Source organism: Bos taurus, chromosome 9 (genome assembly GCF_002263795.3).
Source record: "Bos taurus isolate L1 Dominette 01449 registration number 42190680 breed Hereford chromosome 9, ARS-UCD2.0, whole genome shotgun sequence".
NCBI classification, from domain to species: Eukaryota; Metazoa; Chordata; class Mammalia; order Artiodactyla; family Bovidae; genus Bos; species Bos taurus.
In genome coordinates this window covers 88,515,201-88,540,389 of record NC_037336.1, presented here as the reverse complement: position 1 = coordinate 88,540,389, position 25,189 = coordinate 88,515,201, and the positions used below count along the sequence as shown (strand labels likewise).

The following is a 25,189-nucleotide window of genomic DNA, read 5'->3' as shown; positions in this document are numbered from 1 at the left end:
ACAAGGGAACAAAGCAAGATCTACAGTAAGTTTTTAGAAGGAATTTTTCTCTCTTTTGTGTCCAGAATAAATCAGGTTATAGGCAGATTCCAAATCCGAAATTGTAGTGCTTAGCAACTCTCACTAGTTATCATGAAGACATGGATGTCCTCAGCCCACTCTAGAGGACAGTCTACTAGAGTGGACAGACCCCTGTTTAGGAAGCCCTTCCTTTCTAAAGCTAGACCCCCTAATCTCACCCTCTCTCCTCCCCAAGACCTGCACCACACCATAAAGAGCTCTGCAGAAGGCAGGTTGGGGAGATCAAAGGAGGGGTGGAGACCACCAAGAAAATCAACTAATGGACAGTGTATTCACCCTCATAGCAGTCTTCTCACTCTTCTTATAGGTGTCATTTCAAAGTCAGTATTGCCTCAGCAAGTATTCAGAAGGACTTGACCAGTCAAAATTCCCACCTGACCACACCACTATCTTCCCACTATATAAAGACCCTGATGCTGGGAAAGACTGAAGGCAGGAGGAGAAGGGGACGACAGAGGATGAGATGGTTGTATGGCATCACCGACTCAATGGACATGAGTTTGAGTAAACTCCGGGAGTTGGTGATGGACAGGGAAGCCTGGCGTGCTGCAGTGCATGGGGTCACAAAGAGTCGGACATGACTGAGCAACTGAACTGAAACTGAACTGATTCTCTCATAGCAGCCTATGCTTCTCCTTCAGGTCACTTACAGAGTGGTAAGGAATACATGATATGTGTAATTAAGTATGTAAGGTCTCTCTCCCTTAAAACTCTGTGATAGGGCTTCCCTGATGGCTCAGTGGTAAAGAATCTGCTTGCTGATACAGGAAACACAAGTTCGAGTCCTGCTCCAGGAAGATTCCACACACCAAGGAGCAACTAAGCCCATTGCCCATAACTACTGAGCCTGTGCTCCGGAGCCCAGGAGCCGCAGCAACTGAGCCTACACTCCCTAAGCCCGTGTCCACAACAAGAGAAGTCACCGAAGTGAGAAACCCACACACCGCAAAGAAGAGTAAACCCCACTCACAGTAACTGCAGAAATGCCCAAGAAGCAACGAAGACCCAACACAGCCAAAAACAAACTTAAAAATTATTTTTTAAACAGTCTTTGATATCCACTAAGACATACCTAGCACCTAACCAGAACCTCACAATGTAAATGCTCGATAATTATCTGCAGAATAAAGGAATGGATGCTATATTGCTCTTCTTATTAATATCCCATCCTCCCGTGTGATTCACTCCCCAATCTCATCTGCTATGCCAAGTTCCACCAGCCTCTGGAGTTGGCTGACTTCTACTGCACCCCAAGCCCCAGGGATGATGGGCTGGTTTAGGAAGCACGCAGATTCTCCCACTCTGCAATATCAGAGCCTGTCCATCTATAGTAGCATTGTTGTTTTTGTTTAGTCCCTAAGTCCTGTCTGATTCTTTGTGACCCCCATGGACTATAACCTGTCAGGCTCCTCTGTCTGTGGGATTTCCCAGGCAAAAATACCAGAGTGGGTTGCAATTTGCTTCTCCAGGGGATCTTCCCAACCCAAGGATTGAACCCACGTCTCCTGCTTTGCAGGAGGATTCTTTTACCTCTGAGCCACCAGGGAAGCCCAATAGTAGCACTGACATCCATCAAACCATGGATGTATCACGTAACTATGAGCCCTGACAAGAGAAACGTCTTGCTTTTGACTCCGTGGGTGTTCTGGAACGTACTTTGCAATCACTGAATTTTGTTACTGTTGTTCAGTCACTAAGTCATGTCCAACTCTTTGCAACCCCATGGACTGCAGCACATCAGGCTTCCCTGTCCTTCAATGTCTCCCAGAGTTTGCTCAAATTCATGTCCATTGAGTCAGAGATGCCATCCAACCATCTTGTCCTCTGTCGTCCCTTTCTCCTCCTACCTTCAATCTTTCCCAGAATCAGGGAGCTAATCACTGAATAGCTTCTCCTAAGCCATGGCAGGAGCATAAACTAAAGGCTAGTCCCAAATCCACTAGTGTTTCCTGTAATCTTTACAGTTTACCAGACGTCTAGATCTTAGAGAAAGGCTTTAACTTCCACCCAACGTCTCAAGTTTATTTTTTACCAGTGCCAAAACAAGAAAAACAAAAAAAGGAATTAAGAAAATGGCAGGAAAGAAAGGTTAAAAGAGAGAACAAATAAGAGGAAGCAAGTATCCTGGACGTACAATAAACCCTTTACATATGAACGAGTTTCATTTCGAAATCGTATTTGTTGAATCCAATTTATTCAAAAATCCAACAAAATTAGCCTAGGTACCTAACTAACACAATTGGCCATATAGTACTGTGAATAGGTTTACAATACTTTTCACACAAATAATACATTAAAAAAACAAACACAAAAAATAAAACAACTTTAATCCTACAGTACAGTACCTTGAAAAGTACAGTAGTACCAAGTACATCACTTCTGCCTGTGCACTTGCTTCAGACATCCTGGGCTTGAAACAAAGACACTGTAGTACTGTGCTCTTTAGAGTAGTGTGCAGTAAAAGTACAACCACTTGTAGAGGATGCACACACGTGACGATTATGTAAGTGAACTAACTTACATGACTGGACACGCAAATGCATGTTCACATCTTTGACAGTTCGTAACTTAAAGGTCTGCAGTAGGGGACTTACTGTCCTGTTGGTACCGAGCACTTGTTAGGGATGGACCAGTTTACCTTGGCTCTTCCAAGTAGATCAACCTGAGTCACACGATCTACCAGGACCACGAGGTAAAGCAAACAAGTTGCTCACTACAGGAAATCACAAATTTCCAAACCCGTGGAACAACTGAACGGCATAACATCAAGCCTTTGTTCAGTAAAAGCACTTCAGTAGCAGGGTCAAAACAATAAAGTCCAATTAGCCATCTCGCTTGAGTTTTGACTTTTCAGGGATAATCTGAAGTAGAGCAGAGTATGAATGAATGCTGCTTCTTTAGTCAACCCTCTGAATGTCATCTGACAACATCAACTTAGTTAATATCAGAAACGCATTCCTGAGACCTCTTGTATTAAGACTCATCATCTGGACCCAGCCTCCAGCTGAGATCAGTGGAAGTATGTCCTGCTGCTGAGTTTAGGGACTACCCTGATGGCTCAGCTGGTAAAGAATCTGCCTGCAATGCGGGAGACCTGGGTTTGATCCCAAGGTTGGGAAGATCCCCTGGAGAAGGGAATGGCTACCCACTCCGGTATTCTGGCCTGGAGAATTCCATGGACTGTATAGTCCATGGGGTCGCAGAGTCAGACATGACTGCGAGACTTTCATTATTGCTAAACAATGGTCCTGTTGGAACAAATATAGGTGGAATTTCACTCATCTCTTGTAAAAATGGAAAACAGCAAGTCTCATATTTTTAAAATTAGTCATGCCAAGAGATCAACCTAGAATAGAAATAAGAGTTTCAGCAAAAACTAGGAGGGAGAGGAGAGAGTTGACCAAGATATACTGGGAAAGAAAAGCCAGGAATTATTTATTCATCCACATTTTGTCAGATGAGAATAAATGTTTAAAACATCTGAAAAAAAATGCTTATCTTGCAGGAACAAAAATTATAACTTTCAATCATTGTTAGGGTGAAGGTCCTGTTGCTGCTGCTGCTAAGTCGCTTCAGCTGTGTCTGACTCTGTGTGACCCCAGAGACGGCAGCCCACCAGGCTCCACCGTCCCTGGGATTCTCCAGGCAAGAACACTGGAGTGGGTTGCCATTTCCTTCTCCAATGCAAGAAAGTGAAAAGTGAAAGTGAAGTCGCTCAGTCGTGTCCGACTCTTCGCGACCCCATGGACTGCAGCCCACCAGGCTCCTCTGTCCATGGGATTTTCCAGGCAAGAGTACTGGAGTGGGGTGCCATTGCCTTCTCCGCATCTCTAAAAACAATCAGAAACGGGTGTCAGTAAAATCACAGAATGAACGAAGGAAGGAATGAAATGGCACAGCCAGAATTCAAACCAAAGCCCATCTGACTCCAAAGCCCATACTGTTCATCACTATGTTATCGTCATATATAGATATGCAATCATTTCTCCCTAAATTGAATTCTCTTCTGAACTTGATTCAATATTGCTGTTCTGCAAGGCAAGTCAGGTTGTTGCAGTAAAGAGCTGCATTTCCAAAATTAATGATAAGTTCACAAAATTTAACTTTGATAAATTCATAAATCTCCTTCCAACCACTTTTTGGAAGATTCCTAGGAGGGAGGGATAAACTGGGAGATTGGGATTGACATATACACACTACTATATATAAAATAGATGACTAATAAGGACCTACTGCATAGGACAGGGAACTCTACTCAATACTCTGTAATGACCTATATGGGAAAAGTATAAAAAAAGAGTGGATATATGTATAACTAATTCACTTTGCTGAACAGTAGAAACTAACACCTTGTCAATCAACTATATTTCAATAAAAAATAAATTTAAGAAAGATTCCTTCTGCTTTCTACAAGTTCATATATGCTGTACAGGTTGTGTCTAGTCAATTTAGAAGCTTATATTTTCATTTAATATAAAGTCTTCTGTGGAAAATTCTTAAAGAGATGGGAATACCAGACCACGTGACTTGCCTCCTGAGAGGCAAGTGTATGCCTGTCAAGAGACAACAGTTAGAACTGGACATGGAACAACAGACTGGTTCCAAATCGAGAAAGGAGTACGTCAAGGCTGTATATTGTCACCCTGCTTATTTAACTTCTATGCAGAGCACATCATGCAAAATGCTGGGCTGGATGAAGCCCGAGCTGGAATCAAGATTGCCAGGAGAAATATCAATAACCTCAGAGATGCAGATGACACCACTTCTTATGGCACCAAGTGAAGAAGAACTAAAGAGCCTCTTGATGAAAGTCAAAGAGGAGAGTGAAAAAGTTGGCTTAAAACTCAACATTCAGAAAACTAAGATTATGGCATCCAGTCCCACCACTTCACAGCAAATAGATGGGGAAACAATGGAAACCATGACAGACTTTACTTTTTTGGGCTCCAAAATCACTGCAGAGGGTGACTGCAGCCATGAAATTAAAAGACACTTGCTTCTTGGAAGAAAAGCTATGACCAACCTAGACAGCATATTAAAAGCATTACTTTGCCAACAAAGGTCCACATAGTCAAAGCTATGGTTTTTCCAGTAGTCATGTATGGATGTGAGAGTTGGACTATAAAGAAAGCTGAGCACTGAAGAATTGATGCTTTTGAACTGTGGTGCTAGAGAAGACTCTTGAGAGTCCCTTGGACTGCAAGGAGATCAAACCAGTCCATCCTAAAGGAGATAAGTCCTGAATATTCATTGGAAGGATTGATACTGAAGCTGAAACTCCAATATGTTGGCCACCTGATTCGAAGAATTGACTCACTGGAAAGGACCCTGATGCTGGGAAAGACTGAAGGCAGGAGGAGAAGGGGACGACAGAGGATGAGATGGTTGGATGGCATCACTGACTCAATGGACATGAGTTTGAGTAAACTCCGGGAGTCGGTGATGGACAGGGAAGCCTGGTGTGCTGCACCCCATGGGGTCACAAAGAGTTGGACATGACTGAGTGACTGAACTGAACTGAAAGTCCTTTGAATTTTTTTTTAATCTGTTCACTTTACCAAGATAACATCTTAGTTAAGTAAGCCACAGGCAAATTAATTAATTTCAGGTCCTATTTTAAGTGACAACAATTTCTCAGCATTTGTATTGGATAGAACTCCATGGGAGGTATTGGGTGTAACTTTCAAGGCTCATAATGAATGCAGATTTGGGAACACTGTCACATGTCACATTGTCACATGTCACAAATAGCTTCTTTGAGTGGAATGGGGGAAATGAAAACCTCTGTTGACAAAGAGATGGGACATTTTATTCATCTGAATCCTACATATCTTTTCACATATTAATGATTCTAGACTTCTTCTCAAGTGGGGTTTTTTCACTCCATCTATTATCAAACACTTGATAAATTATCTTAAAGTGAAAATTTTTCCAAAATGTAATATTTCAGTTCCTATGCTGAGTGGTATGCTTAAAACTTTTAACAAGTTGTCTATTCAAATTGGCTCCTCAGGAATATTTCCCTTAGAAGGAATTTAAAATACAGTTTAACCAATTTTCCAAAAGAGCACTTCTCTAGTGCAATAAAACTGTCGTAGGGAGATTTAAATTTTGCTGGACTTCAGTTCAATATTCATCATTTTATGTCAACCTTTAAGTGAAGGAACAAGTAATTTTAAGATAAAATTTTCTAAGCATGATTTACAATTGCCAAGTCATGAAAGCACCTAAGTATCCATCAATGGATGAATGGATAAGGAAGAAAATGTGACATATTTATACCCATCTCTATCTCTAGATATAGTTATAACTAGGGGGCTTCCCTGGAAGCTCAGCTGGTAAAGAATCCGCCTGCAATGCAGGAGACCCCAGTTTGACTCCTGGGTCAGGAAGGTCCTCTGGAGAAGGGATAGGCTACCTACTCCAATATTTTGGAGCTTCTCTGGTAGGTCAGATGGTAAAGAATCCTCTTGCAATGCGGGACACCTGGGTTCGATCCCTGGGTTGGGAAGATCCCTTGGAGAAGGGAACAGTTACCCACTCCAGCGCTCTCGCTTGGAGAACTCCATGAACAGAGGAACCTGGCAGCCTACAATCCATGGGGTCACAAAGAGTCGACACGACTGAGCAATTTTCACTACACTGGGTTGGCCAAAAAGTTCCTTCAGGCTTTTCCTTAGATAGTACAGAAAACCAAACAAACTTTTTATATCTAAATATATCTATATCTAAAAATGGATACTACCCAACCACAGAAAAGAAGAAACTTTGCAACAACATAAACGGACCTTGAGGGCATTATACTAAGTGAAATAAGTCAGAGAAGAACAAACATTGTATGATCTCATATGTGGAATCTAAAACAAGCAAAAATCTCATTAAAGAGAGAGATCAGACTTACAGTTACCAGAGGCAGGGGGCAGGGGTTGTGTGGGGTGCAGGAACTGGATGAAGATAGTCAAAAAGTACAAACTTCCAGTTATAAGACAAATAAATACTGGGGCTATAATATGCAACATAATGACTATAGTTAACACTGGTATACGATATTTTGAAAAGTCCTAAAAGTTCTCATCACAAGGAAAGAAACATTCTTTTTTTTTCTTTTGTATCTGTATAAGATGATGAGTGTTAATTTAACTAAATTTATTGTGGTAATTACATCACAATATATTTAAGGCATTATGCTGTATGCCACAGTGCTGTATGTCAATCATATCAGTAAAATTGGGAAAAATATGTTCTATTATCTGTCTTACTATCACCTGTTCTGTTGCTTAACAATGCTCTCTAAACAATGCTTCTGCACAGTTTCCTCTCCCCACGTGACCCCATTAACTTTTGTGGGTCCTATGGGTTTCCCAGGTGGCCCACTGGTAAAGAAACTGCCTGCCAAAGCAGGACACGCAGGAATCATGGGTTTGATACTTGGGTTGAAAAGATCCCCTGGAGAAAGAAATAGTAACTCATTCCCGTATTATTGCCTGGGAAATCCCACGGACAGAGGAGCCTGGCAGACTACAGTCCATGGGGTCGCAGAGTGGGACACGACTTAGCGACTAAACGACAACCGTGCACTTTTATTAATACCTTCGTGGTCTCTTTCCTCCATACAGATATTAAAGCTATATTCTACAACCTACTGGCATGAAGATGAACATAACAAAATACTACACATTAAAATATTTTCTCAATTTAAAAGTTATTTTTTTCTCCCTCTCCTGATTTTAAAAGAATTTAAAACATGCTCATGGGTCCCTTAAAGGTGGTCCCAGGGCCTCTGATAGATAGGTTGATCCTGTCCTTCTAGGAAAATCAGGCAGGAGACATGACAAACTCTCCCCACTTTCCTGCTGCTGATCGCCAGCCTGTGTGTCTGTGTTGAGCACCTGTGGCCTTGCTGCACTGTCCTTTCTGATGGACTACAAACCCACTGGTTCTAACAACCTCCTCAAGCATGGTAGGACTAGTGAAGTTATCCTGTGTATTAGGGTCCTCCAGAGAAACAGAACTAGAAAAAAAAAAATATATATATATATAGATAGATAGATATAGATATAGAGAGAGTTGTTAAGTCCCTAAGTTGTGTCTGACTCTTTGTGACCCCATGGACTGTAGCCCACCAGGTTCCTCTGCCCATGGGATTTCCCAGGCAAGGATACTGGAGTGGGTTGCCATTTCCTTCTCCAGGGGATCTTCCTGACCCAGGGATTGAACCCGCATTTCCTGCATGGGCAGGTGGACTATTTACCACTGAGTTACCAGGGAAGCCATATATAAATATATATACACATACTTGGCCCAAATGGCATGGTTTTTAAACCATGGACCAGAAATGGCCTTAAAATACTTAGCTAATTACTATCAGAAAGAAACATTTAATAATCAATATGGACAAAACCATAATCATTGTTTTGGGCAGCTACTCCCCAAATTCTGTCAATTCTAAATAAACCTAGGGGAAGGGTGTTCCAATATATGGAAAAAGGAGAACTGGAGGGAGCCATGACCACCACTCTGCCAAGCAGCTTTCCTTTCTCTGCTCATCTGGCCCTCCTCTCCCAGTCCCTCCTGCAGCTCATCCTCCTTCACCCACTCGTTAACCTGCGACTCTCTGGACTTCATCATCAATCCTTCTTCTTCACCACATAAGACACCTTTACTGGTCTACTTCATGCTCTCCTGAGATTTCAACCATCTGCAATAATTGATGGCTCCCCAATCTGCATCTCTAGCTAGAGATTCATGATTCCAACTGCTACTGAACATCACCTACAGGTCCTGTTGGTACTCCAAAGACAATGTCATCTCCATACCACCACCATCATTGGCCCCAGTAACTTCAGCAAAGCATCCCCTCCCCTTGCTCTCCCCACCTCCATCTAGTAGAGCACCTCCCGTAACTGCTTGTTTGCCTTTCCTTCTAGATCCTTGCCTGACACCATATCTTTACTCCAGCCACACCTGCCTTCTTCCTTTTCCAAGCCTTTATTATCTCATTTATTATTTACTTAACTATACTGTGAGCTTGATAGTTAGAAAGAGCATTTTCTACTCAATATCCTAATTTGTTACAGGTACATAATTTCTTTAAAGCTTTATTTCAATCTTACAGAAAAGTTGCAAGAATAATAAAGTATATGCCACACTTAGATTCACCAACTGTGAGAACATTTCATCACATTTGATCTAGTCTTTTCTCTCTGTCCATTACAATCATGACAGCTGAGTCATTTGTGAGTAATTCGCAGACATCACAGCCTTCAACCCCTAAATACTTCAGCGTGTATTTCTAAGGACAAGGACTTTCCTTTGCATACGGCTGTGAAATTCAAGAAATTTAATAATGACACCATAGTACTCACCAGTTATCTCAATAACATTCCTTAGAGCAATTAAAAATACATTACATGTATTATCAGGTATCGTTAGTCTGTTGAATCCAGTTCTCAGCCTTTCTTTTTCTTTTATAACATCAACAATGAGATAAACTGACATAAGGCTCCTGACATGATGCACTGAGAACACACCATCTCTCATATAGGATCACCGATAAACGCCAAAAGTGATTAACTTGAATCTAAGGATAAGAAATCATGAGACACACCCAAACTGACGAACGTGCTACCAACTATATTCTTTTTTTAATTGAGGTATACTTGCTTTACAATATCGTGTTAGTTTCTGTGTATGACAAAGTGAATCAGCCATACATATACACGTATCCCCCCGAACCTTGGACCTCCCTCCCTTTCAGTTCACACAGAGAACTGAGCTGAGCTTCCTGTGTATACAGCAGGTTCCCGCTAGCTATCTATTTTACACATGGTAGTGTACTCTTTCTAAACACACTTCCCCTAGGGAAGCTGTTTCTAAAAACACTCCCTCCCAGCATCACCCACAACTCAGCATACCTGTCATCTCCTTGGGGAGTCATCTGGGCCCACCCTATCCAAAGCAAACCCTCTACGCCAGTCAGTCTTGATCCTGTTATCCCACTTTAGTGTTAACCACACTTTGAAATTACCTTGTTTACCCATCTGTTTACTTTTGTTATCTATCTCCCCCACTAAAATGTAACTTTTATGAGAGTGGAACCTTATCTAAAACAGCATCTGTTTTAGAACTGACCCTGATTTTTTAACTGCTGAAGCAAAGAATTTGCCTATCTTTGGTGTCCTGAAACTCACCACAGGGTGACTCAATCAATGTATGATTCACCAAGCAGAGTTTTTCTGGTTCAGGTTTCCTCCCACGTTCTCACTTTTGCTTACTCCAAATAGTTACAAAATTTCAACATTAAGACTTCCTTTTGCTTCTCCACTCTACCCATTTCATTTACCCTGAAGCAGAAAAGACTTATGGGAAATGTGACAACTATAGTCGAGAGTTGACATCGTTCCCCTTTGCACTGACAATGAGATTAGATGATGATGACCTAGAAATGCTGAAAAATACATTTCAGTACAAAGCTAACGCGGAAGAGTCAGGAAGGACAGCATAAGAGTAAATTTAGTCAACAAAAAGGAAGTTATTTCAGTTACTCAGAAATAGAATTCATATATTTCCTTTTACTAGCAATATTTAAAATATTTTATTTAAGCACTATCTAACACGTAGAGATAGAAGCCACAATCAATAGCAGTGCTGTATCAATAAGAGAAAGAGTATAGGGCTGCTGGTCCACCTCAGCAATGCCTTTGAACTTCTCTGCCTTAGATCAAAGCCACCAAAGCACCAATTTCAAAGGAAAAAAATTGGAAGCGAAACAAAGAAAAAAGAAATCTTGGGAAAAGAACCTAGCATAAATAATTCTAAGTACAGCAAATGTTACTCCCTTTTTCAATTAAATTTTTAAATTGTCCTTGAACACAAAAAAGTAAGTCTTTATAATTAGTCAACTTAATTCAAGTACAAACCAAGAAGCACTCACTATTGTTTCAAATATCCTGTACCCCACATTTGGCAACTTTAAGTAAAGATTCACACCACCTTTTTGAAATAGGAAGGGAAAATCAATCATGCTCTCTGCTTGGTGTTCAAAAAGTTCTTTTATTCACCTGTTATTTGAACATTTCCCCTCAGCCAGGTGGTCCAAGAACAATTAGATACGAAGAGAAACTAAGTGTTGCAGTTAAAAGTTGGATATACATTCCTGACGCGTTTGCTGCTGTTCTCTCACAGGTGTCGCCAGCGCTGCCGCAATGGTGAAGCTGAGCAAAGAGGCCAAGCAGAGGCTGCAGCAGCTTTTCAAGGGAGGACAATTTGCCATCCGCTGGGGTTTTATTCCTCTCGTGATTTACCTGGGATTTAAGAGGGGTGCAGATCCTGGAATGCCTGAACCAACTGTTTTGAGGTTCCAGGGAGGAGATAAGATCAAGTAGATCTTACCTAAAATAGTTAGGATCAACTGGAGACATAGAAGGTGAAATGAAACAAGAAGAGGTTTTTGTAACAAATCCCGAAAGGATCACATTGGTTCCTTGGAGTCATACCCTCTTGCCTTTGGACCTCAGCAAATGCTTGTTAATTCTCCCTCTCTGTTCCTGCTCCCTCCCAATCCTCCCCATTTTCCTGACTTTCTTACCATAAGGGCAAGGGCCTGGTTGATTTGTTTGGTGTTATATCCCTAACACCTGGACTAGTACATGGTACATAGTGAGGTCTCAATATTTGGTAAGCTAAGAAGTAGAAAGAGGAGAGTGAAAAAGTTGGCTTAAAGCTCAACATTCAGAAAACGAAGACCGTGGCCTCTGGTCCCATCACTTCATGGCAAATAGATGGGGAAACAGTGGAAACAGTGTCAGACTTTATTTTTCTGGGCTCCAAAATCACTGCAGATGGTGACTGCAGCCATGAAATTAAAAGACGCTTACTCCTTGGAAGGAAAGTTATGCCCAACCTAGATAGTATATTCAAAAGCAGAGACATTACTTTGCCAACAAAGGTCTGTCTAGTCAAGGCTATGGTTTTTCCTGTGGTCATGTATGGATGTGAGAGTTGGACTGTGAAGAAAGCTGAGCGCCGAAGAATTGATGCTTTTGAACTGTGGTGTTGGAGAAGACTCTTGAGAGTTGCTTGGACTGCAAGGGGATCCAACCAGTCCATTCTGAAGGAGATCAGCCCTGGGATTTCTTTGGAAGGAATGACGCTAAAGCTGAAACTCCAGTACTTTGGCCACCTCATGCGAAGAGTTGACTCTGGAAAAGACTCTGATGCTGGGAGGGATTGGGGGCAGGAGGAGGAGGGGACGACAGAGGATGAGACGGCTGGATGGCATCACTGACTTGATGGACGTGAGTCTGAGTGAACTCTGGGAGTTGGTAATGGACAGGGAGGCCTGGTGTGCTGCGATTCATGGGGTCGCAAAGAATCGGACACGACTGAGCGACTGAACTGAACTGAACTGAAGAAGTAGAAATGCATAGAATGTTAATTGCCTACCCAAAATCCATTTCTGTGTAACCTCTGAATTTCTGCTCAGCTCTGTTCTCCAGTTTCCTGGAGTCTAACTTGCCCTGTGTTCATACAACTCAGGACCAAGGATCTGAGAAGTTTCTATAGATTCACTATTGGATGCATTTTTAATGAGATGTATATGCAAGAAGCAGATACTGCTCTGATGTGAGGAAAAAAGTTTTGTAATAGTATGTGTTTACTGTCTTGAAGAACTCCCTCCTCTGTGATATATTTAATGCTGAGTATCTTTTAACAGGACCATTCTCCAAAATTTAATTTTTTTCTTTTGCTTTTTTGGGTCTTTAAGTAATAGATTGAAGGAAAGTAAATAAAATACCTAAGATTATGCAAAAAAAAAAAAAAAGTTGGATATACAAAGAATTAACTGCTTGTCACTCATTTTTTTAACTTTTTATTCTGAAGTTATTTTAGACCCAGAAAAAGGTTGCAAGATTAGAACAGAAAGATTCTGTGTACCATTTACCCAACTTCCCCTAATGTTAACTACCTACATATCCAAGGCATGTTAAAATAAGTAAATTAACATTGCTATAATACTATTAACTAAACATCAGATCTTATTCAAATTTCACGAGTTTTCTAATAATGTCCTTTTTCTGGTCCAGGGGTCAACCCAGACTCTCACATTGCTTCTAGTTGTCTTGTCTCCTTAGTCTCTGCCAATCGTGACCTTGACACTTTTGAAGAGTATTGGCCAATTATTTAACAGAAAATCCTTCAAGGTGGGTTTGTCTAACGTGAAAAAGCTGGCTTAAAACTCAACATTCAGAAAACTAAGATCGTGGCATCTGGTCCCATCACTTCATGGCAAATAGATGGGGAAACAGTGGAACCAGTGACAGACTTTATTTTGGGGGGGGGGGGTCCAAAATCACTGAACATGGTGACTGCAGCCATGAAATTAAAAGGCACTTGCTGCTTTGAAGAAAAGTTATGACCAACCTACACAGCATATTAAAAAGCAGAGACATGTCTTTGCTGACAAAGATCAGGCTAGGCTAGGCTAGACTAAGCAAAGCTATGGTTTTTCCAGTAGTCATGTATGGACTATGGTTTTTCCAGTAGTCATGTATGGATGTGAGAGTTGGATTATAAAGAAGGCTGAGTGCTGAAGAATTGATGCTTTTGAACTGTGGTGTTCGAGAAGACTCTTGAGAGTCCCTTGGACTGCAAGGAGATCCAACCAGTCCATTCTGAAGGAGATCAGCCCTGAATATTCATTGGAAGGACTGATGCCGAAGCTGAAATTCCAATACTTTGGCCACCTGATGCGAAGAACTGACTCAATGGAAAAGACCCTGATGCTGGGAAAGATTGAAGACAGGAGGAGAAGGGGACAACAGAGGATGAGATGGGTGGATGGCATCACTGACTCAATGGACATGAGTTTGAGCAAGCTCTGGGGTGTGCTATACAGTCCATGGGGTTGAAAAGAGTTGGATACAACTGAGCGACTTAACTGAACTGAACTCATGATCAGATTGTCATCAGTAATTTTTAATTGTATAAAGCTCTTTTTTATTTGAAACAAGGAAAAACATTTAATTACTTATCTAGTTTAATCTCTACCAATACACTTTCTAGGACTTTGTCCAGTTGATTGTTTCATAGTCTAAAGGTATTTATTCCCTTGAGCAAAGAAAAAAAGTCATCTGGTTAACTTCTACAGCCATATATAGCCCAAATATTTAATATCCTTTTCTTCTTCTTCTTCATGACTTAACCATTTTTGTATTTTTAGTTTTTTAATAGTTCCATTACCAAATTTTTGTCTGGTGGGTCTCTCAGATACATACAGAGGTATATTAAAACTGTTCTACTGTAGGTGAAGATTTGCCTATATCTCCTCAGAGGTTTTTGCTTCTATTTTGGATTTATATATTTTGAGGCCATTTTATTAGATGCATATACATTTAGAATTGTTGCAACTTTTTCTGATAAATAAGAATTTTTATTATTATGTGGCAGTGATATAATTTGTATCATCATTGTGAGTTTCTTTACCTCTAGTAATGCTTTTTTGCTTTAAAAGTACTGTATAATATTATCATATCCAATAAGGTTTCCTGTGCTTATTATGTATCTGGAAAATCTTTTCAAATATCTTGCTTTCAATCTTTTCATATTAAACACTTTTGTTTAAATATGTGTTTCATAAATAGCATATACCTGAATTTTTTTTAAAAAATTCAATCTGACAATTTTATTGGTTAACTGAGCATTTAATCCATTTATACTTATTGTAATTACTGATATATTCATATTTCTCTTCGTCATCCTTTTTTCTTTTACTTTGGTTTTTCTGTTTTTTTCTCTCTCACTTCTTACCTTTGTGGGAGGCTTCAGGTTATTTTCCTTTATACCTAGAATACCAAGGTTTCTGACTTAAGAAACAGGAAGACATATGATTAGAGTCAGATCTTTTCTTAACTTGAGTTTGATTAAAAGGAAGAGAAAATAAAAAAAGAACAGAACAAATCAAAGAGAAAGGAAGTGGAATAAAGTGGAAATGGTTCCTACTTCATACCCATTAAGCTGACTATACGAAAAAAAAAAAGAAGAGTGGGCAAAAGGAAGGAAGGAGGATGGGAGGGAAGGAAGGAAAGAATAGGAAGTGAAAAAGGAAAGAAGGGAAAATACAAGCATGGACAAGGATGTAGAGAAATTGGAACATCTGTGCATTGCTGATAAGAATGTAAAATGGTGCAGTTACTATGGAAAACAGTAAGGCCGTTCCTCAAAAAAACTGAAAATTGGGGATTTTGCTGGTGGTCTAGTGGCTAAGACTTGCACTCCCAATGCAGAGGGCCCAGGTGCGATCCCTGGTCAGGGAACTAGATTCCAAGGCCACAACTAAGAGTTTGCATGCCACAACTAAAGATCCTGAAACGTACAACTGAGACCCAGTGCAGCCAAATAGATAAATATTTAAAAGAAAAAAAGTTATAAAAAATTGAAAATTGAAATGCTACATAATCCAGCAATTACAATTCTTACACCCAAAATAACTGAAAGCAAGATCCTGAAGATGTGTTGTGTACCCAGAGCATTATTCACAATAAAATAGTCCAAGTGTCTCTGTACAGATGAATGGATAAGCAAAACATGACATATACATGCAATGGAATATCATTCTGCCTTCAAACGGGAAGAAGTTCTAATGCACGTATTATTAATAATACAACGTGGATGAATGGATGAACGTCAAGGGTATTATGCTAAGTGAAACAAACCAGTCACAAAAGGATGAATACGGTATGATTCCACTTACGCGAGGTGCCCAGAGCAGTCAAATTCAGAAACAGAAGAAGAATGGTGGTTACCAGGAGCTGGGGAGAGGAGGGCACGGGGAGTTACTGCTGAGTGTGCACAGAATTTCAGTTCGAAAGATGAAAAGAGTTTCAGAGACAGACGGTGATGATAGTTGTACAATAAAACAACTGTCCTTAGGGCCACTGAACTGTACACTTAAATTTTGCTAAGACAGTTAATTTTATGTTATGTGTATTTTACCATAATTTTTTAAATGTTTGAAATGGTGGGGAAATAAAGAAAAACTGACTTTACTTCTTTCATAATTATACATGACCAGTTTAAGTCCTCTTTGCTTTGAAGAACTATAGCTGCTGATAGGCCATGTTGCTATTTACCTTTGCTTCTCATAACAACTCCATCGGGCAGCTATTCTAACTAACTCTTGTTTCACCAAGAGGAAAGAAACTTGCTCAAATTCCCAACCGTGATGTATTCAGTCACTCCATTGGCAGCGTTCCATATATTGACAGTGAATCTCCAAACCACGCTATGTCATAAGCTTTATGATCCCATGTTGCAGATGAAGAAACTAAGTTCTGAGACACTGTCATTTTTTTGCTCAAAGTGTCACAGTTAAGTGGTGTAATCAGGACTGCCTGAACTCATAGCTAATACTTCCAGTCCCTGCAGTATTCTACTTCCTCAGACACTTGGTTATTATCCCCACTTAGTATTTTAATCTGTTTTTCAGTGCATAATGGTATGGCAGGAAAAGCACTAAACTTTCAAAAGAAAGGTATTTAAGTTCCTGTTCCATTATTTGCTAACTGAACAAGCTGTATCTTGTGTATAATGGGAAATTCCTGCCCTGCCTATCTGAGTTATAAGGTTGTCTCAGATAAGTATTTTGGAAGCTGAAAAAGTAATTACAGTAAATGCTAGCATTTTGCTTCTCAATAAAATTTAGGCCTTTTGGGTCAATTAAAGTCTTGGACTTGGGGGCTTCCCCAGTGGTCTTGTGGTTAAGAATCTGCCTTGCAATTCAGGGGACACCAGTTCAATCCCTAGTTCCGGAAGATCCCACATGCCACAGGCAACTAAGCCTGTGAGTCACAATTGCTGAGCTTGCTCTCCTAGAGCCCAGGAACCGCAACAAGAGGTCACCTCGATGAGAAGCCCATGCTCCAAGACTTGAAAGTAGTCTGGCTCTCCAAAACTACAGAAAGCCCGAGAGCAACAATGAAGCCCCAGAGCAGCCAAAAATAATTTTTTAAAAAGTCTTGGTCTTGGTGGATATTTTCCTTTATGATAAGGTGGCAAAATTTACCCTAAAAATCTCAGTATTAATCAGTAGGATTATTCAATATGATCATTTATTTATTACTAAAACGTAATTATTTTTCCACCTTTACAGTAGAAAATGGGCAGATACCACCAATTAGGAACATCACCAATAGTGGGACAAACTGACATCATGTACCTCCTACTCTGATGAACTGAGACACATCACTTAGATAGTATTCCTACCAAAAATCTCATCATGAAGAACAATCTGATAAACCTATTTTACTGAACAAGATTCTGCAAAAATATCACCGAAGACAAAGAAAGACCGAGGAACTGTTCCAGGTTTACAGAGACTAAAGGCACAGCTAAATTCAATGTGTGATCCTGAAATGAAAAAAAAAAAAAAAATGCAGTAAATGGCATTATTGGGACAACTGGCAAAATAGCAGATAGTGGACGTTAGGTAATATTATAAGGATGTTAAACACACTGAATTTGATCATTGTGTTTTGGTTAGAAAATTCCCTTGTTCTTAGGAGACACACTGCTGCTACTGCTGCTAAGTCGCTTCAGTTGTGTCCGACTCTGTGCGACCCCATAGACGGCAGCCCACTAGGTTCCTCTGTCCCTGGGATTCTCCAGGCAAGAATACTGCAGTGGGTTGCCATTTCCTTCTCCAATGCAGGAAAGTGAAAAGTGAAAGTGAAGTCACTCAGTTGTGCCCGACTCCTAGCGACCCCATGGACTGCAGCCTACCAGGCTCCTCCGTCCATGGGATTTGCCAGGCAAGAGTACTGGAGTGGGGTGCCATTGCCTTCTCCATAGGAGACACACACCAGAGTATTTTTTTAGGGATGAAGGGCCATGAGGTCTGTCATTTACTTTCAATTTGTTCCCTCAAACAAATATAAGCAGTACAAAAACTCTACGTATTTATGCATGGGCTAATATTCTTAATGCACAAAGGATACAAGATAGGAACAAAATATGTAAATTTTCTAGTGGAAGAAAAACTAATTTTATTTGTACAAGATGGCACTAGTTTTCCACAAATACATCAAGAATCAAAAAAATCTAAATAGAAGGAAGGCACTATCCGGTCAGATGTAAAGGCAGCCATCAAAGCTGCTGAATGTTAGAATTCCCTACAACTTGTTGGAGAATCCAGCCCAAGTTTTGAATTAAGAGCGTGCCCCAGGGATTTTTGTGGTCAGCTGAGCTGAGTACACCTCTGGGGTCAGCAAGCAGTTCGACTGAACAGAGTTCCCCCCTCGTGGGGAACCTCTGACAAACGCTCTGCCTGGTGGGCCCCTGCGCGGGGTCCAGAAGGGGACACTTAACCCAGGCTGAGCCTGCAAGTCCGCGATGCCCAAGTACTACCTGGGAGTAGACGAGTAAATGGATCCGACAACGGAATGACCGTTTCTGAAATGATTAGCAACGAAAAGAGCAGCGACTTCCCTCAAGACTGTATGTATTATTTATTATTAACCTTACCACCTCAGGTTTTTGAAGAAACTGCTCTGAACCACGTCTCTCAGTAGCTAAGAAGTTTAAGATAAAAGCGAGAATTCTTGGCTCCAGGGGCGGGGGTTCGGGGAGGGTCTACAGGAGCCAGACACACCGCTTTGAGAATGTCACCCGTGTCGATGACCAAGAGACGCGAACTGGTACAACCTCAAGTTCAGCCGCATTTCACAAACTCACGACCTGCCCCCTCACGTCCTCAAATTCGCCGGCCGCTGGCAATACCAAGTCCCTCTCCGACGCGGGGACGTTCCCACCACGATCCACCCGGACTACGGAGAGGAGAGTTCGCCGGCGAGGAGCGTCGCGCGCAGCCCGGGCCGAGCCTCCCCGGGGCTCTCCCGGGAGGGGACCGACCACCGGCGCCGCCCCGGCGCGCGCCCGCGGGCTGCGACGGTACCTCGGGCGCGGGCGACGAGGCGCCGAAGGCGGCGGGGCCAGTGGGCGGCGGGCGCCGCGGGCTGGAGGAGCTCATGGCGGCCGGGGTCCCGCGGCGCGCTCAAACCGGCAGTCGCGGGAGCCGGCGGTGCGCGCGGGCGCGTCTCCTCGGGCAACCGGTAAACACTGCGGCGGGCCAGCGGGGCCCTGGACGCTGGCGGCGCCCGCGGGACCCGGAGTCCTCGGCCGGGCTGCGAGGCGTCCGGGCCCCCGAGACGAGCCCGGGGGGCGCCGGGCAGACCCTGATCCTCCTGAAGTTGTCCCGTTGGGCGGTGCGGCGCGGCGGCCGAGCGGCCCCATCCCGCCAGGCGGAGGCTCGGCCGGGCCTGAGCGACTGGGGACGGCGGGGCCGGAGGTCGGTCCTCACCTCCGGGCTCCACCGCGGGCGCAGTTCCGGGTCTTGTCCTCGGGTCAGGGACAAGTGACAGCGAGGGGGGTCAGTGATAACCGTGGGCTGTCATGAAGGTGCATGAGCATTTATTTAGCGCCCACTGTGTGCCAGCGCTTCTGCTGCTTCCAGCGCCCAGCCGCCGCCAGCTGGGTGTGCAACCCGTGCAGTTGCACAGAAGGGCCCGACGCTTGTTTTAACTCCACTCTTGAAATTCTTAGTGATTTTTGAACAGAGGGCCCTACATTTGCCTTTTGTACTGGGACCTGCAAATCATGTAGTCTGTCCTGGTGAGCAGTTCTTTCATTTAACCTTCTCAACAACCCTGCAGGGAAATATAAATATTAGTAAGACTAGTGTTGGTAACAGCCACAGCTTCTAGTTATAAAACATTTACACATGTTCTCTCAAGAGCTGTTCTAAGTGCTTTCCAAATATGATCTCATTAGTAAAAACAAGATTATGAAGTGGATATTAGAATAATCCATTTTTAAGCTGAGGAAACAATCACAGGGAAATGAAATAAATTGTCCAAGAGTGTATACAGCTGGTCAGTGGCGGAATGAAGATGAGACCCCAGACTTTAAAGCACAGAGAAGGGGAGTCACCTGCCTTAGGTCCCACTGTTTATAGCAGAACCTCAAACTGAAACCCACATTCACCCCACTTGAAGGCCCTTGGTAGAACTCCCTGTGTGCTCTTCTAAAATTAAATGAAATCAAAGATATGGCAACTCTTCTTGGATTCCATTCCACCATCCTACATGCATTCATTATTATCTCTGAGGACTTCTTGGCCTCAGATGATGTCTTTTGATTTTATAGTAATAATCGTCACCTGTCCAATCCAGAATGACCACAATGCTTTCACTGGAAGCAGCATTAAAAAAAAAAAAAAAAAATCCTTTAATGGAAACTAAAGCTGTCAGAAATCTCCTCTTAATAGAATAGTTTGTAATAAACATTCTTTTCAATTGCAGTTGTTCCTTGCAGTACAATTACTACACACGTGTCAAATTTTCAGTGAAATGACACTGCCCGAGGAAACACAAAAGCTGACACAACCTCAAGGCAACTGGAAGAGGAGCTGAGAAAGTCCCTTCTCTATTTACATCTAATTGTTGCAGAGTTCAATTTCATAAAGTCTATCTGGTCACTCTGGTCAAACTTGTAACTCTTCTTCATCACACCAGAAGATATGAATTTACACAGTCTTTAAAAATCAGTGTTGGTCACCAAGAACCAACTGTATAGCAGCACATAGAACTCTGCTCAATGTCATGTGGCAGCCTGGATGGGAGGGGGTGCTAGGGGGAGAATGGATACATGTATATATGTGGCTGAGTCCCTTGGCTGTTCACCAGAAACTACCACAACATTGTTCATCGGCTATGCCCCAATACAAAATAAATTTATTTTAAAAAATCAGTATTGGTGATGAATGTGTTAATTAGAAGGATGGGAGAAATCCTTTTACAACGTATACTTACATCAGGTCATCACTGTGCACACTTTATCTTACAGTTTTGTCAATTATATCTTGATGAAGCTGGGGGACAATAAAGTAAAAATTTGAATCAGTGTTAAACAGATTTTTCTCCATGAGGAAAAAAATTTACTTTCATTGTAAGTGGGAGCAGAAAAGTGCCTGGCTTGACCCCCACCTGGATGCCTTCAAACTTCATGGGATGTCAAGACATGAACCAAGTGATTCTTCAAGGCAATACCTGATGATGGTCCTTTGAGAATTGAAAGAAGGACCCAAGACTGGATGTAGGTCTGAGCTGGACCCTGGAAGAGACTACAGTTTGGGACAAGCTGTTACTATGGTGATAGAAGACGCAGGCTGGCAGTGGGGGGAACTCTGGGTTTGATGATAGTTTAAGTAAGGGAGGGATGTAAAAAATATTCCTGCCCAGATTTCTCACAAAATTGCACGTGTGGGCAACATATTACGGTGTATAATGTCTTAGTACAGACTTCTGTTTTTCTTTATCATGACAACAGTGCAGGCAGCTGCCCCCAGTTTGAACTAGTCTACTTCATATAACTGCTTTTTTATAGAAAAGGGAAGTTCCTAATTAGATGCCAGGCTAGTGTATAGAAACCATTCCACTAGGGACCAAGTTTTTAGCAACAGTTGATTTACAATGTATTAGTTTCTGGTGGACAACAAAGTGCTTCAGTTTTATATGTATATACTTTTTCAGTTTCTTTTCCATGAAGTTGATTACGTTTAGTTCCCTGTGCTATTTAGTAGGTCCTTAGTTACTAATCTATTTTGTATTCAGTCGTTTAGGTCAAGGACAATGTTAAGGCTGCAACCAAAGGGCAACAGTAGGTGGGATATGTAGGAGGATCTAGAGGGGAGTCGGGGAGGCCTACAGGAGGGGCTGTCACAGGCCAGGTGAGAGCTGAGACTGATGGGCTGGGAGTGGTGATGAGGGGTGGGGAGATTTGGAGGTGGAAGCCACTGGAATCTGAGGTTACCAGCCAGGCTGAAAGCCCAGTGAGGCCTGAAAGGCAGTGAGGAGATAAAGCAGAAGGAGGAGGAAAGAGAGTTCAGTTTAGGACATATTTAGCCTGAGGTGCTGATAGGGGTAGGCAAACAAATATTTTGCAGTTTGGGAACGGGAAGCCCTGGGCATGTCCAGCTTAAAGCAGAATTTCCACCTCATTCTTCTATCATGTTACTATCCTGAAATATGTTTAGAAACCTGGCATGCTGAGACAGACGTTCAATAAACATGATATCTGAGACAAGATTGAAATGCCTCATCAGTAGCTCTGGGAAGACATTAAGATCTGTATCTCTGGCACTTGGGCTTTTATTTTGGAACTCTCTTGGGGTTTTGGAAGTTTATTTCTCTGGTTTCTTTTTATGTTTGTTTGCTTGTTTGTCTTGCAAATATACAAGCTTCTCATAGGAAAAATCTATAATAAGATGACTTTGGGGACTTTCATTGTGTTTAGAAACCTGTCCAGAAAGCACTCCTATAACATTTTATTTGTCTAAAGATTTTTTTCAAAGGATATGTTTGATTTAAATATTTTCCTCAACGGCTGAATGAAATGTTGCCAAATGCTGCAAACTGCTTTAGATATCCAATACAAGATAGATGCCTTGGTGAAAGACAGACCACCAAAATCTAATACGTTTATCCTTCAAGTGACCACATTTAAAGGTTTTTTCAACCATTCTCGGTCCTTTCTTAGACTTGTTTCAGTTGTTTTGCTGATTTCTATTTTATCTCTCTAATAATTAGTCCTTTTAAAAATTAATTTTTATTGGAGTATAATTGCTTTACAATGTGTTAATTTCTACTATACAGCAAAGTGAATCAGCTATATGTATACATATAATTAGTCCTTCTTTAGGAATGTTTATCATTTTACTAATTCATCCTGAAGCAAATCCCTGTCCCTTATTTGTTCTAGTCTGAAAACACTCTCTCACTGTCACTTCCAAAGATCTTTATAAAGTTTCATACCATTTATTTTTAAAGTTTGTTTTCTTTTCCTAATACTTAAAACTGTTTCCAACATATTTTTTACCTAAAATAAATGTGATCCATTTTATAACTTTATGATAGGCTAAGCTTAGAAACTACTGAGAGCTCACTTTATAAAAAACAACCAATTCAAGGACCTTTGGTTTCAGCATTAAAACCAATGACAGACTGCTCTTTTTAATAAAAAAGTAAAATCCTTATTCAAAACTTAAAGTGATTTAAAAAATATTTTAGCCAGGTAAAAAGAAGGTTCTGGAAAACACCAATGATAAATATATATTTTCCAGACTCACGTGATTTTCATTTGACGTTAAATTCAACATATTTTATTGATAATTCAATTTTAATCTGTAGTTTTTCAACTAATCAAAAAGATTCACTGTACATAATGCCATCCTCCAAGGCCTTACTGAAGCAATTTTTCAGTTGTAAAGTTGCAAGTTTAAAAGAGTTTAATATTTCAGGAAAAATTTGGAGGGATTAATCAGGCGATCAATGTTAATATTTTTCTACCCCAAGGGGAGAATGAACTTACTGGCAGATCGTCAGAAGAACCATCTCATCATGCGTCTCTTTATAGGAAAAGTGTCAACCAGTCAGAAGGATTTATGAAGTCTGAGATGAAGCAAGAGCCTAAGGCCCTCTTTTGCTCTCTCCTCCACATTCCCTTTGCAGCTATGGGTCTTTTCGTAAGGTCTTTCACCTTTGGCGTTAGTGTTTCAGAAAGAGTTAGGAGTCAGGATTCTTAAGAAAGTGGTTTACTTAGGAGTGCTCCTAGGACAAGGAGGCAAAGAAAACAGGATAGAAGAGAACAAGCTACTCAAGCACGTAGCTGAGCCTGGAAACTAACTTCCCACTTTGATGCCAGGGGACTGGCTCTTTGTACCTGTTACCTCCTCCCCCTGCCCTATCCCCAGATCCAGTCTCAAGTCAGCTATCCATTAGCAGGAGGTCAAGTCTCCAGCAAAATGGACAGGATTTCACAGCTGACAAAGCAACTGTTGGGGGGAAAGGGAGATCTCAGCTAAGAAAAGGGGTTCCAGAAAGGATCACATCTTCAACTGCACAATGCAGTTTTAGATATAACTCTTCAGTCTTTCTCCTTTCTCCTTTCTTGTTATCGATTGTCTTAGACTGGGTTTTAAGGAGCTTTTATTCTGGGGGGGGGGGGGGGGCGGTGATTTTTTTAATCTGGGCTTTTATACCAACCAGTCTGCTTCTAATCCATTTTCAAGCCAACACAAGAATTACTTTTTTTTTTTTTAACTGCAATCTGATGATTCCCTTGTTGTAAAACTTCAAGGAAATCCCACTGTTTACAGGACTCGAGGAAGAGTTCTTAACGTCAGACTTTTTTTTTATACTTTTCATAGGTTTATTATTTTTCCTCCTCAAATCAACTTCTCTGGGTATTATTGTCCTCTTGTTACAGGTGTAGAAACTAAAGCTCAGAGACAGAGCTTGCTCACAACATAAATGTCAGTACAGAGCCTTCCTGGGGCTCAGTGGGAAAGAATCCACCTGCCAATGCAGGAGACATTGGTTCAATTCCTGAACCTACTACATGTGGTGGGCAGCAAAGCGTGTGCCCCACAGCTGTTGAGCCTGTGCTCTAGAATCCAGGAGCTGCAACTCGAGCCCACTTGCCCTAGAGCCTGTGCTCTGCAACAAGAGAAGCCACTGCAATCAGAAGCCAAAGCCCCGCAACTAGAGAGCAGCTCCTGCTTGCCGTAATTAGAGAAAAACCCACAGGCAGCAACCAAGACCCAGCACAGCCAAATAAATAAATAAAAATTTTAAAATAAATGAATAAAATCGGCTTAAAAAATAATTGGCAGTACAGGTGTTTCAAGTGAGGTCTCTCTGTCTCCAAGTTCGCTACTCTTTGTAATAGATATTATCTAACAGCCAGCATTTCTCAAAAGTTGAACTCATCCACTCTGTCCACTGTGTTTCTCCTGTGCAACCTACCTACAGTTAAGGCTGCTGTATATGGTTGATCAGGCTGTACACTGCTCAAGGGCAACACATTTTAAGGGGTACTCTTCGAAGCAGAGACATTTATGCTATTTGGAAAGATCTTTGTATTTTTATCACACTTTAAAATTTTTTGAAGATGGGTGTTTTGTACATTTATTATGAGAGTTATTTCAACTGATAGAAGTAAAATGTCCTTTTAAAGGGTTAGATATGTACTAGCTACTTTGATCTATGAAGGAGAA

The 25,189-nt window shown here is 41.4% G+C and overlaps 2 protein-coding genes across 4 annotated transcripts in view; one reads left to right on the top strand and one right to left on the bottom strand.

The window, feature by feature from the left end:
* The window catches only part of CCDC170 (coiled-coil domain containing 170), a 97,427-nt gene extending 78,223 nt beyond the window's left edge, over positions 1-19,204 (bottom strand). For all 3 annotated transcript variants that reach the window (XM_010808688.4, XM_002690340.7, XM_010808689.4), the window contains exon 1: positions 19,031-19,204. In XM_010808688.4, the coding sequence (XP_010806990.2) occupies positions 19,031-19,105 (75 nt within the window). In that variant the 5' untranslated portion in view covers positions 19,106-19,204. The remainder of the gene's footprint in view (positions 1-19,030) is intronic.
* Positions 19,104-20,883, top strand: LOC132346159 (myosin IC heavy chain). The gene is made up of 3 exons (XM_059890014.1): positions 19,104-19,109; positions 19,142-19,423; positions 20,436-20,883. The coding sequence occupies exons 1-3, from the start codon at positions 19,104-19,106 to the stop codon at positions 20,544-20,546; spliced, it is 399 nt and encodes a 132-aa protein (XP_059745997.1). The 3' UTR covers positions 20,547-20,883.
* Positions 20,884-25,189: the final 4,306 nt, after the last annotated feature.

Coding starts and splice junctions, on each gene's coding strand:
- LOC132346159 (XM_059890014.1), top strand. Junction 19,424..20,435: donor TGGGGACGGCGGGGCCGGAG/GTCGGTCCTCAC, acceptor TTTCAATTGCAG/TTGTTCCTTGCAGTACAATT.